Genomic DNA, 15,633 nt, shown 5'->3' on the forward strand with positions numbered 1-15,633 from the left:
TATCAAGAATAAATGAATCGTAAACGAGGTTCTTTTACATATAATATGGACACATTTGTTTATTTTTTGTTTTGTGCTATTTACATTTTTGTATATACATTAAAGTGATGTACAAGAGACTGGCAGTAGTGGAGCACTATTAGTGAATATCAAAGAGTAAAACCCAACCCCCGGTGCAGCGGTGACTTCCCTGTAACACACTGACAACATCACCTGTTTCTGTTTGATTCAACACTGAGGCAGATTATTGGGATACAAAATAAATATTGTGTGCAGTGAAGCTTCATTTGGTCTGAGAGGGAAAACGTCTGCGTTGTTTCAACACAACTGAGAATAACTCTTTACAAATTACTGTACAATTTACAACATGAACACGTGTAAAATATAATGATATTATATATAATAGCAAAGAAAAAATACTACATTTGATCCTCTGAATTGAAACTAATAATCTGTCTTCAGTCCATTACCTCTGTTCTGTGCTGTTTGATCATTTGAAACTGAGACATATCATCCTGCAGTATCACAAACATTAATTAAATGAACTCCCCTCTGACATAATGTCAACAGAAACTGAACAACTACAGCTTCACTACAGCCGTGAAGATAATTCACACGTCTGTTTTCATGTTCTGGATGTGAACACAAAGTGACGAAGCAAAACAGCTAAAAATGTACACGCAACACTGGACGAATGAATACATGAATACATGATTACACACAGTAAAATGCCAAAATTCAAAGATAAAGGGCATTTCATAAATATTTGAGGGTTTCAGTCAGTGACGGAATATTTATGTTGAATTTTAAAAACTGAAGAAGTGTTGAAAGTCTGTGGAAAAGATTAGTTCAATTATTTTTATATCAATGTGACGGTTTCTAACATTGATATAATAATCTTACTTTTCTACATCTTCATGAAAAATACATTTGAAGTCATTTTTAACCTAATTACTTCAAATCATATATAGAAGAATATTGTAACAGTACAATAACATCTGACACTTGACAGTAGATATTGTGATGTTTTTGCTATGAGGCTGAGGAGCAGGTGAAAACCACTAGTGCTGACATTAGACATAACGTCTCCTCACTGACGTGTGGTGATACTGTCACAGCGTGTCTGTTAGTAAAGGGTAGTGCTGCTGTGTGTGTGTGTGTGTGTGTGTGTGTGTGTGTGTTGACTATTAACTGTTAGCAGCAGGATCTACTCTTCGCTGACGGGCTGCTGAGCAGGACAGTCTTCTCCTTCTCTCTGTCCTCTTGTTCCTTCAGAATTCTGAGAAAAACAGGGAGATACAAACTTGTGAAGCAGCTACAGCAGGAAACATAATAATACTCTGTGTCCACAATTCTTGCTTTGCTGTGAGGAGGGATGTGTGTTTTGTGGCTACTGCTGCAGAAGGTCTGCATAAACCCTGCAGGCTTGTTTTCTCCCACAAAAAAATGGCAGCGCCCCCTGCTGTTTTCTGTCATGTTGTTGTGTTGTAAATATCCAGTCAAACTGTAATCCACAGTTAGTCGAGGCAGAATCAGTGACAGTAGATGACAGAGGGTTTTTAATAATGTTGATTAAATGGCACTGATGCAGTTTTCTGCAGCAAAAACATGAAGCTCATTGCAAAACATTTTGAAAAGTCGTCTCTAATTGAAGAAAGACCGTCAGTGCCATGCATCACACACTGAGGTGATGACATGAACATTTGATTTTCCACATTAAAAACATTCCAGATAATTTCACTTAGGAGAGACTGCTTCCTGTTGGTCTGTACAGATCCAGGTGATAAGACCTGGTCCTTTGTGCCTCTAACACAAATTAAACATTTGGCTCCACATTAATTCCCTTATTTCAATACAGAACTTTAAAGGAAACTTGTTGCATAAAGTTTTGCACGACCACATGCTCACCTGGCTAAATGAACCATGGACTCCATCACATTGTGTCCTGAGCAGGCGCTGCACTCAAAGAAAGCCATTTGGCAGTCCTGCAGAAATGATGAGGATGATTATGATGATGATGGCTGTCATTACTACAGGAGACCTCTGTGACTGCAAATCTTAAGTTCTTTCACTATGATGAGTGGAGGCCTTTCAAAAAACTAAATCCTGTAGTAATAAAACATGATTTGTATCCGATCTCCATAGAAACTACTCAGCACAACAGAGACCAGAGGAATAAAGAACTTAAAATATGAAGAGTCAGAAAATACTCCAGAGTAGTTTCCACATAAAACTCACATAATCATAAGTTAAAGAAAGAGCATTTCTAAACACTGGTGATGATTTGTGGAAAACAGACACAGACCTTGGCTAGTCTTTCACCCAGACCTTTCTGAACCTGTCTCTCAATCTCCTTGTCTGTTTTGTTTCCCAAAAGCATGATGGGAATGTCGTCTCCAGCCCCTTCCTATAAAGAAAAGAGGAGAGAAGGCAGACCAAAAGAAAATCCTCTTAAGAGAGTCCACTGTGGTTAAAGGGCCACTGAGGGGCCCCCATCCCCCTTCGGCTCTCTGCTCCCATATGGAAAACCAGTCAGAAGTGAACAGACACTTCACTGTTAACAGATACAGCAACAGATCGATATATGATTTATAATTTCACACTATTATTATTATACTGTGAAAAACTTTCAACACAGAGCTACTGCAGCCAGTCAATAATCTGTTCTGGGATAAAACACAAACATTTTCTCTACTTGAGTTATGAAATGTTTCAAATGTTTGTCACACGTGTTCAATTTCATCAAAATACCTTTACACTCGTCAGCCACTGTCTGACAGCAGTGAAGCTCTGCTGTGCTGTGATGTCGTACATCACAATAACGGCGTCAGCTTTGCGAAAGAACTGTTTGGTGATGCTCCGATACCTGCAGGACGAGGAAGAAGCAGGAAAAGAGGAAGTGGTGTTTGTTTTGTTGTTACATCAATAATCCCTGAAAACTCCCTCTGTCCTGCAGGAGATATATTTCTAAATTTGCTTAGTGAGATGCACTAAGTCAGTTCAAATGTAATTAAAAGTATTCAAATAATATTTAATGATAGATTATTTATTGATAGATAAACCTTCTGGCTTCATGTCACGTGCAAGTCCTCACCTCTCCTGTCCTGCTGTATCCCACATCTGCAGCGCCACCTGGCTGCTGTCCACTACTATTGTCTTTACACTGTAGTCTATACCTGTTCATACAGACAAGAAAAACAATTTGTTGTGATGAACAGCAAACATTATATAAATATCTATGCCACATGTGACTGTGGAATCACATGCAACTATAAAACATGATTTGAATGATCAAATGTGAAAAGGTTCATATTTGAATAAACTGAAAAAGTAAAAGTGGACATTATTATTTCAGAAAAGTTCAGAAAGCTTCTAAAACACAAACACTTCAGCTTCCACATAATGTTTGAATGAAGCGATCACTAAAGGGTAAATCTTTTACGTTTTTTGAACTTTAAATTTAACATTTGCAGACTGAAAACTGCTAAAAACAAATCAATCAAACTGCAGTGAGAGCTGCAGGACCAAAACTCGATGCATCACTTTGTCCTTGAGAGAAACTCAACTCTTTTTATCAGCTTCTAGAACGGATGAAATGTATTTGAAGTTAAGTAGTTAAATACTGTATACACAATATATTCATTTAAACTAAAATATTCTTTTATCCATCTTATTTATTCAGTGTTAATGTATTAAAGTGCTTTGTAAGCAAACACACAGTCTGAGGTTGACCACAGGGACCACAGGGTGTTCTCATGCCTTTACTAACATGAACTAACAGATGATGTACTTTTTCTGTTTGCACTGTGAAATACGTACCCACAGTGGCAGAGGTGCCAGAGTGGAAGCAGTTGTCACAAAATCGCTGAAGGAGGGAGGTCTTTCCTACACTCGAGTTCCCCACCAGAACGATCTTGAAGAGGCGGTCAGGAGGCGAGGGGCCACCTTCCTCCTGAGAAAAAGAGAGGCATGATGGGAACAGATAGTTTGAAGGAGGCTACAGGAACTTCCTTACACTTCTTACAACAGAGTAACAACTAACTTTCACTGAGAAATTGAACACATCCTTACATTTACACTGGTCTCCTTGCCAACAGGCTGACCCCTTGGAGAAGTGGGAGTTTTTCTGCCCTCCATATTTCCCTGCCGCTGCTGCAGGGCAGAAGACGCACACGGATAAATATCGCTCATGACCAAGTCAATATTCTCCTCGTTGTCGAAGGCCTCCTCTAGATCACTACACTCCTGAAGAGGATTTTGAGCTTGACAGTCATTCTGGAGCAGGTGTGGGAGGTGGTCCTCTTCAATGGAGATGATCCTCTGGAGGTGACCTCTCGTCTCCGCTGGGCAGAGCGGCTGATGTGGCCGATTGGTACGATTCTGCCTCACAGAGCTGGACGTCAGCTCCTCCTCATCTTCACTGCTGATACAAAGTTAAAGTTAAGAAACAAAGCAGATCTAACAAGTCAAGTGTTGATGTTCCATTTTAAACAGTCTGAGTGAAATTCAATTATTCATATATCCCTCAATGTTTTACCTTTTGAAGACATTTCTGTCAGTTTGTTTGACAGTACCGATTAGCGGCCTCTGCTTCAAACCTGGTGAAGAATTATGATTCTTTGGATTCTGCAGAAATAAAACATGAAGTTTCGAATGATGCAGTGGAACGAGATTCCGGGTTCAGTCTACTCATGTGCAATCACATTTTTAAAAGAGGGCAAGAAGAAAAGAAAATACAAAAAGAGGATAGAGAATAAATTATGTTACAATAACCAACACATACCTGATAGCAAATGTCCCTTTCATCTCGTAAATGTTTGTTCATTTCCCTGGATTCGATAAAGAGAGAACCGTAAGTCTTTTTGTACCACTGAACAATTTTTAATGTTGTGTAACTGACCTGTCACAGTTTGAATACCTAGCCTTGTTAGATATGATGTTTGCTGTTGAATAATTCACAAGCTATAATGACTACGATACATAAGGCTCTGCACCAACATCTTTATGCAGCTAATCGTGACATGTCAGTGGAAAAGTCGGCTGAAGAACGAGCTGTTCACAGGCTGGAAATATTAGAAATAGTTTTTAGGCAGAACATTTATGAGAAGGAGCTGAAAATGCTCGACAAGGCTTCTCTCTTATAAACTGTAAACTTAGTAACTGACCAGTTCTAATAAGTTCTAATAATATATAACATTTTATCTGACCCATACTATAAATAATCTCTATATTTTGTCACAAAAGCAAATAGACAGATCCAGAATAATATTACTCAAATTAAGAAAAATTATTTTACCAACCACTTTTAAAATGATGGGGTGAGCTTTAAATAATTCACAGAATAAAAGCTATTAAAGTAAAATAAAGCTGTTATTGTCTCTGGAGTCTGCACGGCTGCAGAGCTCCTCTGTGTTTCCTCTCATACCTCAGCAGGTCCAGTTGTTTGAGGAGACTCGCTCGCTCTCTCTGCAGTCCCTCAGTCAGTCTGTAAATTTCCCTGTGTGGAACAACAAAGCATCTTTTATCGCTCTGTGACTGAGCTGTGGTTACACTGAATTAAGAAACTATAGTCAAAAACATGACCTGCACCAAAGAAGTAAAACATGACAGATCTCAAAAATCAGTTAATATGAGACATATACACAACTCATCTACTTTCTTCAAGATCACAGCATTGGAAGGAATGACATTTATAAACTTGAAAGGAATCATAAGAATGACCTAAACAAAAATAATTTGGGGGCTACTAAAAGAAAACTCTGTTACCATTATTTCTACGTCCGTCATGTTCCCTGAAGTTTTACAACGCGATGACAAAAGAAACATCCAAATATGTCAAAGTCAGTCAATACTATTATTAGGAGCCACACAAAGTTTAAAGTTCAGTTTAAACATGAAAGTCGTGTTTTCCGTCTAAATATGTTCCCAGCAAAAACTTGAGATTGTATCATAACCAGTAAATGTAAGATAAATGATTGAGATGCAGAAAAATCTGAGGAGAACTAAAGAAACTTGAGTTGGTAAGATTAGCTACAGGATAGCTCACATCTCCTTCTCCTCATGAAGCCGTGTGGACTGCTCCTGCAGGAAACCCAGCTGCTCCTGGGCCATGCTCAGCTCCTGGCTGGTGTGATCCAGCTCCCGTGCTAACTCGTCATTTGTCTGCTTCAGCTTCACGTTCTCCACTTTGGTCACGTGTTGTTCGCTGTGAAGGTCCTTGCACTGACGCTCCAGCTGGAGTCAGATCCACGGTCAAGAAAAAGGAACAAGAAAAGTGAGGAGATCTCAAATAAGACTTCTAAATACTTCTAGATAAACAGAGACCAAAATGAAACATCCTGGGTGTGAACAATGATGATTTGTCACATATTATACGGTGTATTTAAAGTCACTGTGTGTGGAAAGATAAAAGTGTTACTCTGACTTCTGCAAATGCATGACTTGTAAATGAACAGTGGCTCTTCAACCTTTAGTCATAGGATGAACAAGCAAAAGCAACATGATGTGATGATACAATCAATTCAACAAACTGCTGTTGTAATGATACCTCCACTGCTCCCCACAAACAGGAAACTTGGTTAACAGCTAAGGTGACATGTTATTCAGTGATGCTAAGGATAAGTCCTTGTTGGTTTGAGCAGAATTAATCTCAGTTCACTAACAAGCCTGGAGAGCCTGTAAGTCTGTGAATGAAGGTGTGAGCCAGAGGCTATTAACTCAATACTGGATTTGTACAAATGACATATAACCGAGTGTTAAATGTGAAAAGCTGCTAGACGTCTTTCACAATAAATGGACGGTCATATTAAGTTAACATACATATTGAATCAGCAAGCCTTCACTTCTGAAAGTAAGTTGGCTGCTGCAGTAAATACCACGTCATTATGACGATCACACTAACATGTGACATTTTCACAGCATTGTGTTCTATGTTGTCTCGTGTGTTCAGCTGCTCCGACAGTTCAACTTCCTCATGTGAAACCTGAAGTAAAGTCTTTCTCATTGTCTGTGAAGACTGCAGTGCACTCTGGGGAAAATCAATTTTTGATGGATCTCACTCACCCCTCTCTGTTTCTGGAAGAGATGCTCCAACTCTTTTTCTTTACCGGACAGCTGCAGCTCCAGGTCTTGACTCAGAGACAGAAACCGCTCGTAGTCCTTCAGACCAGAGATAAAAGAAGGAGGTAAGACACAAATTAAGTAAAAGGGTAAGAAGGAAGGAGATCTACAGTATTTGACAGAGTTAACAACAAAGAGACATACTTGTTTGACATTACTGATCAGTGTGTACCTGCAGCACGATCCTGTCTTTTTCATTTTTGATTTGCTGCTCCATTTCTTCATACAGGTGTCTTATCTCATCGTCATGTGTTGCTGCTTTTCTGTGTGGATGAAATGTAAACTAACTGCCAGTGGAAAGCCTAAACAACAGCAGCCCCCATTCAAGAGCAGAACATTAAAGCTGCTTCTTTAAATAATATGCATGAGGAGCCAATTGACACTTAAGAACCACAGAAAAATCCACCCATAGTGGATAAAACTCTAAAACATCACATCTACATTACATTTCATTTAGCTAACACTTTTATCCAAAGCGACTTACAATAAGTACATTCAACCATGAGGCTACAAACCCAGATAATCAAATACACAACGCCCTGGTCTGACCTTTGGAGAGCGCTCTCCATCTCCCTCTTCTCCTGGTTGGCCTCTTTGATCTGGGATGTCACTCTGGCCAAGAAGTCCTCAAAATTGGATAAAAGATGTGGTTCATCCCGACGCAGCTGAGCCCACAAAGCACGCACCTCAGCCGGACTGCACAGGATAGAGGGAAGGAGCAAATGTAATGAAGAGCAACATGTTGATTTCTCAAAATGACATTTGAAGTCTTTGCCACATGATTTCACGAGGAACTCATTATCCATTTAGAATTAAAATAGAAATAAAACTGTTAGGACGTGGGTGGAAATTCGAGCAGAGCCACAATCAACAAACATAGCTGCAGCAAAGCTAACTATTTATTGTGGGACATTATGTTTTTTGCCTTGAGAAATCTATTCATTATTATTACAGCAAAAAAACTTGTGTGTTCCAGGATCAAAGACTGTGTATGGTATAAAGATGGACGACGCATCTCAACCCCGAATCGAGAGTCGGCCTCACATGTCAACATGATGTTTCTGTCTCCTCTATTCACAGCATCAAATTACTGAATAAAACCAAACGTATTAGAAACTAAAATGACAGGAACCATGATTGAGAAAAATTTACTTGACTTGTACTTTTTTGTTTGTTCCATGTCCCATCCACTAACATGGAGCAGTCAGGATTTATGACATATAGTGCAGCTGGCCACTAGGGGGTGATCGAGAAACTAAGGTTCACTTTTCGGGAGCATTGGGGAACAAGCTACACTCTGCAAGTACTTTTGCTTTTAATACTTTAAGTATAATTAAAAGCAAGTACTGTTACTCAAGTAGAAAAGTTAATGTGGTACTTTTACATTGTACTTGTTTGTTTATGTATTTGTACCTTTACTTAAGTAAAATATTTGAGGACTTCCTCTACCACCAGTCGTATTGTCCATCTTCAGCCGATGAACTCACACCACAGCAAAAGCAAAAAACTAAACAATGATTCAAGTTGTGAAATCAGCTTTAAAATTTAAAAATCAGTTGCTGGACAAAAACTCTGCAATGCCAGAAACGAAATAATGATGTCAACATGTTTACGCATTAAACAATGAGTCGTGGCTGTGAACTACGATTAGTTAAGGAAAGTCAAACAGACAAATTCCTGAAGCCTGGTCACAGTCACTGTGAGTTAATGCTGCACAAAGTGATCTGTTCTAAGATGTCATCTCAAGCTCAGACCAGGTAGGCGGAAGCCAATAGGATGTTTAAATCTGGCATCCACCTCCACTGCTGTTTACCTTTATTGAGTTGTTTGTTAAAGGTGAGTCATGTGTTTCATAAGATCCTGTCAGTGCATATCTCTCACTGCCTAAACAGACGTCAACTGCTGATGGCTTTTAAATGTATGAAATACCGATACAGAGATTTCGATTAGGTTTTTGAGAGATCTTTTCTGGAGGTGATGCTCCTTCAGATTTAAAATTAACTCACAGTTTCAAATGGTGTGAAAAGATTGTGGAGATCTAAGCATTTGGCTCACAGAGGCAGCACAGGAGCTTTGTTTGAGAGTGGAAAACTTTCAACTCTTGTAAAGTTTGCACAGCTGATTACCGTCACAGGCTGAGTCGCCTAAAATATAGTGTGGGCTCAAAGGAAATGTTGACAAAGTGTGCAAAGATATGACACACACACACACACACACACACACACACACACACACACACACACACACACACACACACACACACACACACACACACACACACACACACACACACACACACACACACACACACACACACAGTACTCACTCTTCAAAAACACTGTTGGCTCCGAGGCTCTCCATTAGCATGCAGAAGTGTTTCTCCTCTTCATCCTCGTCTCCTCTCGTCAGGTTCTCCTCCCACTGCGTCTGGTACAGGACCTCTGGTGAACTCTTCCCGGGGTTATGGTCCCCCATGTCTTCCTCCACAGAAACCCTCCGGCCAAATAAAAACCCACCTATAAAAGAAAAGAAAAAGAACAAAAGCCCAGGTGTACATTTAAAACATCAGACTAGCCTCACAGTTGACCCCAGAGGCATTGTTACGAGAAGAAACAGACCATAAACGTACTAAAGCCTGAGGAGAACTCGTCCAGGGAAAGGTATCCGTTGCCATCGGGATCGAGGGTATCGAACACGTTCTCCAGCTCCTCTGCGCTGAGCGGGAGCTCGCCGTTCAGCCTCTGTTCAGCGAGACACAAAACACAGCTGCGGTTGGCAATGACAGAGCCTCAAGAACATTAACTGTACTGTAGCTATAACAACTGCTACTTGACTCTCGAGAGGACAGTCATTTGTGCGACGGTGATCATGTGGTGTGGTGACAGTCTCCTATAGTTTCAAGCCTTCAGTCTAAATGACAGTAAATTAGCTCCAATAACACAGGATGTGAGATATATTCCAACCCCCTAAAATGCTGGGTGTAACATAAATCCAATCTGTTGTAAATTAAATCTTTACTATGCAATTCACATTCACCCATTCTATCACACGTGTCTCAGCTTCAGAACACTGCTGTTTGCATTTTAACCAACACCAACACCAAGTAGGGCCTGTATCTCCACAATAACTCCTTTCATTGGCTGCCAGTAAGATTTAGGATTGTTTGAGATTATTTTAATACATTTCAAATATAATATTAATTATTATTATTTTGTAAGTTTTTCATCTTTCTTATTTTAGTTTTGTCTTGTTTTGCTGTGTCAATTTATTCGTATGTGTTTTGTTAAAAGCACTTTATAGCCTTGATAGGATACGTGCAATAGAAATACAGTTTTATTATCGTTATTATTTTTATTATTATTATCCACTGGAGGAGGCAGAGATCGAACCACCAACCCATCTGATTAAAGGTGGACATGCTAACCTCCGGGACTACTAAGTATGTATTCTAGTCTATCTATAAAGACATACAAGATTTAGTAATGCTAATTATTAATGCAATGAACAATGCAATTTTAAACATGGACCGGCAGCTAGGTTACACAAAAACTTTCCAACGTCCAATAAATAACCCAGAAAAAATTCACAAATGTGAAATACGCTTTTTTAAATTCTTAATACATGTTGCACAAACATTCTCTTCAGCATTCAGTCAGTTCCAGGTATTAACACCTGACAACTTCCCAGTGTACATAGTCTTTAGTTCCACAGGAATTTGGAAGTTGGCCAAACAAAGGATTTGAAGCGAATGGATAAAGATAACACTGGAGACAGGCGTGACAGCTGTTTCTTAAGTAAGCAGCTAAACCAATGTGTGACCCTACCAAGAGACAACTGCCGGACGATAAGAAAAACCAACAATGCCACACCTTTGTAACCAGCCCGGTTTTTACGCTGTGTTTGCACTGCTGCGAATGTTGACCGATGCCTCACGTACAATCCAGGGGAAGAATAGCATCAGTGTAAGACCTTCGGCTGTTCTTCTAAAAATGTGTTATCGGGGCAGAACATATCCCTCATGTCAGCAAACAGCAGAGTTGTAAAACGTCTCTGTTGGTGGTCACGGTGTGAAACGTTCTTTACCCTGTGAAACTCACACGTAAATATTGTCACTGTAAAATACTTCAAGTGTGAAAAGTGTGAGAAGAGTAAGTAGTCCCTAGCTCATCTACAAACTTTGGCCAATGTGTGGAAAGTGTAAAATAAGTAACTAGCAGCATCAAGTGCCTGTCTGGTTTGGGACTGATTCTGAAGAGGAGGAGAGATGATTGGACAAGGTGAAGCGTAAAATCACAGAAGGTGGTGAATGAGGCCTGACTACAAAAAGATAGGCCAGGTGATTTTAAAGGACACCTCCAGCTCAGCTAACTACCTTTTTAATTTGAGTCCTATCACAAGAACCAGACTCCAGAATAAAACTCCTCTCAAAGCTGTCCACCTCCTGAATCCTCCAGATCCAGTGCTGCAGGTCACACACAGATCTTGATGTAAAAAAAAAAGTACCCCAACCCTATCCCTACAAATTCCAATCACTGTTGTTAATGTGTCGATCAAGTACTAAATCTTTTAAATACAGTGTATACTCTTCAGTACAAATGGCCGAACGGACCGCTGTATTGCTCCACATCTAATTTCCAAATCCATTATCACCAGATCAAAGCCTCTCCTTTATGTATTTACGCTCCTCGCAGCGAGAGCCCACAAGTGCTTCATCAAAGGATTATCCACGTCAGGGATGAATATCAGGAACACAAGTGAATCTGCACAATAATGTGAGCGGAGGAGAGGCATGACAACGCTTACGCATGGCTCCCTGTGTCTCAGTGTCTTTTATGCTGCTTTGAATAAAGGTACAACTGCCCTATTCATTCCTTGTTCAGAATCATTAATGAGTTTTCATGACCCTTCAGGACAAATACATATAACATGTCTGAATATTAGAAAATGTGGATTTAACCCTCTGCAAAAAATCTACAGATATTTTATTAACTAGAGAAGTGCACATAAATTCAGTCAAGCTGCATCAAATTTCACAAACTCAAATATCAGTTCCCTTGATCAATCCATGAATTATTCCCAACCAACCAAAAAAAACATTAAAACATAACCTGACATAGGAAATACAGTGTCTCCAAAAGTTATTAAAGTTATTCGGGTATCTTTTAGTGTGTTTTTATTACAAAGTGTATATGTAATTTATGAAAACATAAAAACTAAAAGTCTGTTTTAATCACTTATATACAACAAGGACCAGTTCTCAAACTATTTCTAATACGACTTCTTTTATCATTGAGTCAGCGACCTCACCTGCATGTCACGCCGGGTGATGAAGCCCTTATTCTCGATGTCACACATCTGGAAAAACTCATGGGTCTTCTCCACAAAGGTGTTTTGTCCCATGTCCCCACTCTCCCCGTTGCCTCCGTGTCTTTGCTTGCTTGCAGTCCTGGCTGCAGTGGTGGTCTCGGTGCTGGTGATGGCACAGGGAACAGTAAAAGCCGCCATAGTGCTCGCGTTGATCCAAAAGCGTTTGTGGTGTCACTTCACATGAGCCTGGTGCAGACAGGGTTGCAGGGAAGATAAAAAAAAAAAAAAAAAAAAAGGGAGATCCCGGAGAAGTGGAGCTTCAGGCTGCTGTACATCAGAGGCTTTCAACAATGTCACAGATCATCATCTCTTAGCAACCACCTCTTTATTAGTCGATGAAACCTAGGAGATAGACAGAAGCAGAGTCTTCAGTTTAAATAAGTGCAGCCCCTCCATTCAATGTATTCTTTATATAAATATAATCTTTACTACTATAGCTCAATGTCAAGGTTTACATTTACTGTCTGCTTATTAGAACTGCACATGGACATGGAGCAGAAACACAATTTTATTCTGCCGAGCTCTCTGCTGTGGATGACTATTAAAGGTACAGTGCGTAGAATTTAGTGACGCAGCTGAAGACCCCTCACCTCACCTCCCCTTCCAAAAATGATAGAGAACCTGTGGTAGACTTCAGTGTCTCAAAAACTCAAAGAGTTTAGTTTGTCCAGCCTGGACTACTGTAAAAAACACAGTGGTCTCCATAGAGAGGACCCGCTCCTGATGTAAATATAAAGTATTTACATGTAAAGGCCCATTCTAGTGAAAACTACAATTCTTACAATTTAGATGAAACACACCAGTGAAAATATCACTAGGATTATTTTGTCAATAGATCCCTTTCACCTAAATCCTACACACTGAAACTTTAAGTTCACTTTTACTTGGAAATGAATGTAGTGCATCAAAAACATGATATGGTAAAAGTTCAAAAAGGATCCATAGAAAAAATATATATATATAAAGCACCAGGAAAATAAGAATTAAAAAGCACATAGAACTTAACAGAAAATAAGAAAATGTGATAATGAACTTTCAAAAGTAACATGTTAAATATTGATATAAATATATAAATATTAAACATGGTCTTCTTTCTGCTGTGCACGTAAAACACCCACTGTTCTTCTCCTTCACTACACGTTACAGCCCCTTGGTGAGACTAATGTCATCTGACATGTAAAAAGTTACCTTAATTTGGAAAGAAAGTTGTGGTATGACGAGGGTCCTGTCTGCTCGGAAATATTGACTGATGTCACTCACTCGGTGGGTTTCATGGGGGCTACAGTGGTTTTGTGCACTGGTTTGGAAGACTTGCCTTCCAGAAGCTGCTGTGCACCCAGTCGGCTCAGTCGATTCATGAAGAGCATCTGTCAGTGTTCGTGTTTACCCACGCAAATGTAGATATGTGGGACAGGACGAGGGATAAAGTGACAATCGCAGGTAAAAAGACAGAGACATGATACACACAGACACAGACTAACCCATCCTAAAGTTGAATCTATAGTTTTTTCTTGCTTAATTCTATTTTACTTCTCCCATTCTACAAAGCTCTATTGGTCTTCAATCATAAGATCCACAATATGAATTCCTGTGTTTCTTTCTGCTTATATTTACACATGAAACTCTTTTATTTCATTGCTGCTCAGGGATAGTGTATTTCAGTGGGACTTTACTGACTGAATAAAGGTCGGTTGAATATTTCTATTTAAGAATTTGGACGTCAACATCACATATTTCCTTGAACAAAGTCATGCGACCTTTACATGATAATGACTATTTATGAATATGTCATGCTTGGACGTTTGAGCTTGAACATTGTTCAACATCAAACCTCACGAGGAAAAGTCTGCAACCCACAGAGAGCAACGGACAAAAGAGGAGGAAATAAAAAGAAGGAACTTATTATTATACGTTTTTGTCCTCACACACTCAAGTCATAATATTGTCTTGTCTTTCTCGTCTTGTCTCGTTTCCAGAAGCCACAGAAAGGTTTGTGGCTCTTAGTTAAAACTTGGTGTGGAGACAGCTGGTCAGTGACTTCACCCGCGTACAATAGTACACAATGTCAGATGTGGTGACACACACGAGCTTTAGAACGTTCGCTCTTGCCTAAGTAACTTTAAGAAAGGAGCAGCTGCAACAATTTCAACTTTTTATAGAAATTACGTGCATTAAATTAAAAATCTGTATGAAAGCCTGATATTACACAAACATGTGACACAAAGCTAACAGAGTCAAGCTGTCAAATAAAAATCTGCCCCATTTCCTGCAGAGTGCTCACGGCCATGTTTCCACATCTGACAACCACCCTCAGTGATCTGCAGTTACAGGAGAGAACACCAAGTTACACCTGATACCTTACACCAGACATGTAGATGCACAATGCAACATGTAAACAACATGTCAGGGGGGAAGTTTGAAGTCAACAATGCTCAGATAAGACTCCAGTTTCCCAAAGCACGTGTAACAAGGCACAAACGTTTACTTCCTTGACAATAGACGCACTTTCTTTCACTGTGAAACTTCCTGTGACAGATACATTCTTGACGTTGGCAAGAAGTGACTTCCGTAAAACTCACATCGGGCTGCAACAACAACAACAACAACAACAACAACAACATCAACAAGAGTAACACACAGTTCACACAGAGAGGTGGAGGAAGCTGAACGTCTGGTGGCAGCAGGTGGAGAGTAAAGTTAAAAGTTAGTAACGTACCGCGGAGAGAACAGAGACGAGGAGTCTGGAGGATTCTTCTACTTGTTCTCCTTGTTCTTCTTCTTGTTGTTCTTGTTGCTCTTCTTCTTCTTCTTCTTCATGTGAACTTTTACATGTGTGAAGAGTCAGTGCAGGAGGGCGGGGCTTCCAGCGTGTCATCGTCCGTAACCACAGCAACAGCAACACGGAAGTGTCCCAAGCCAGGGTTCTTTTATTTAACATTCATTTTCTTTTCTTCTGTCTTCCTTCCTTCCTTCCTTTCATTCATTCATTCATTCATTCTTTCTGTCTTTCTGGTTTCATTTCCTTCTTTCTTTCATTCTTTTTCTCTTTCTTTCTTTCTTTCTCATTTCATTGTCTGGAAAAGAAATGTGACACCAAAAAATAAATTTTACAAGATCAAACATCACAACAAATTATTGTTATTATTA

At 39.6% G+C, this 15,633-nt stretch overlaps 1 protein-coding gene across 4 annotated transcripts; it reads right to left on the bottom strand.

Annotated features, from left to right (window-relative positions):
* Positions 1–29: 29 nt before the first annotated feature.
* cracr2aa (calcium release activated channel regulator 2Aa) lies at positions 30–15,374 on the bottom strand. 4 transcript variants are annotated; one of them, XM_020103609.2, is made up of 19 exons: positions 15,203–15,374; positions 13,675–13,853; positions 12,427–12,828; positions 9,749–9,860; positions 9,446–9,635; positions 7,669–7,815; positions 7,292–7,382; positions 7,063–7,158; positions 6,047–6,234; positions 5,426–5,497; positions 4,784–4,829; positions 4,538–4,626; positions 4,072–4,420; positions 3,820–3,952; positions 3,095–3,176; positions 2,752–2,866; positions 2,306–2,407; positions 1,909–1,985; positions 30–1,279 (listed from the first exon to the last, which is right to left on the bottom strand). In XM_020103609.2, the coding sequence occupies exons 3-19, from the start codon at positions 12,622–12,624 to the stop codon at positions 1,195–1,197; spliced, it is 2,172 nt and encodes a 723-aa protein (XP_019959168.2). In that variant the 5' UTR covers positions 12,625–12,828; positions 13,675–13,853; positions 15,203–15,374; the 3' UTR covers positions 30–1,194. The 4 variants fall into 4 exon arrangements, with proteins under 4 accessions (XP_019959168.2, XP_069384616.1, XP_019959169.2 ...); XM_069528515.1 differs by having other exon boundaries at positions 4,072–4,423; XM_020103610.2 differs by lacking the exon at positions 13,675–13,853 and having other exon boundaries at positions 15,203–15,349.
* Between the last annotated feature and the right edge of the window lie 259 nt (positions 15,375–15,633).

The sequence above is a fragment of the Paralichthys olivaceus genome, chromosome 7 (assembly GCF_024713975.1).
Source record: "Paralichthys olivaceus isolate ysfri-2021 chromosome 7, ASM2471397v2, whole genome shotgun sequence".
Classification (NCBI taxonomy): domain Eukaryota; kingdom Metazoa; phylum Chordata; class Actinopteri; order Pleuronectiformes; family Paralichthyidae; genus Paralichthys; species Paralichthys olivaceus.

What these genes read in the sequence shown, in the direction of transcription:
- cracr2aa (XM_069528515.1), bottom strand. Translation starts at nt 12,624, where the DNA reads ATGGCGGCTTTTACTGTTCCCTGTGCCATCACCAGCACCGAGACCACC. An exon ending in ATGGAGAGCGCTCTCCAAAG is followed by an intron (nt 7,383 to 7,668) that starts GTCAGACCAGGG and finishes TCATCCACACAG; the next exon opens with AAAAGCAGCAACACATGACG. An exon ending in AAACAACTGGACCTGCTGAG is followed by an intron (nt 4,830 to 5,425) that starts GTATGAGAGGAA and finishes TATCGAATCCAG; the next exon opens with GGAAATGAACAAACATTTAC.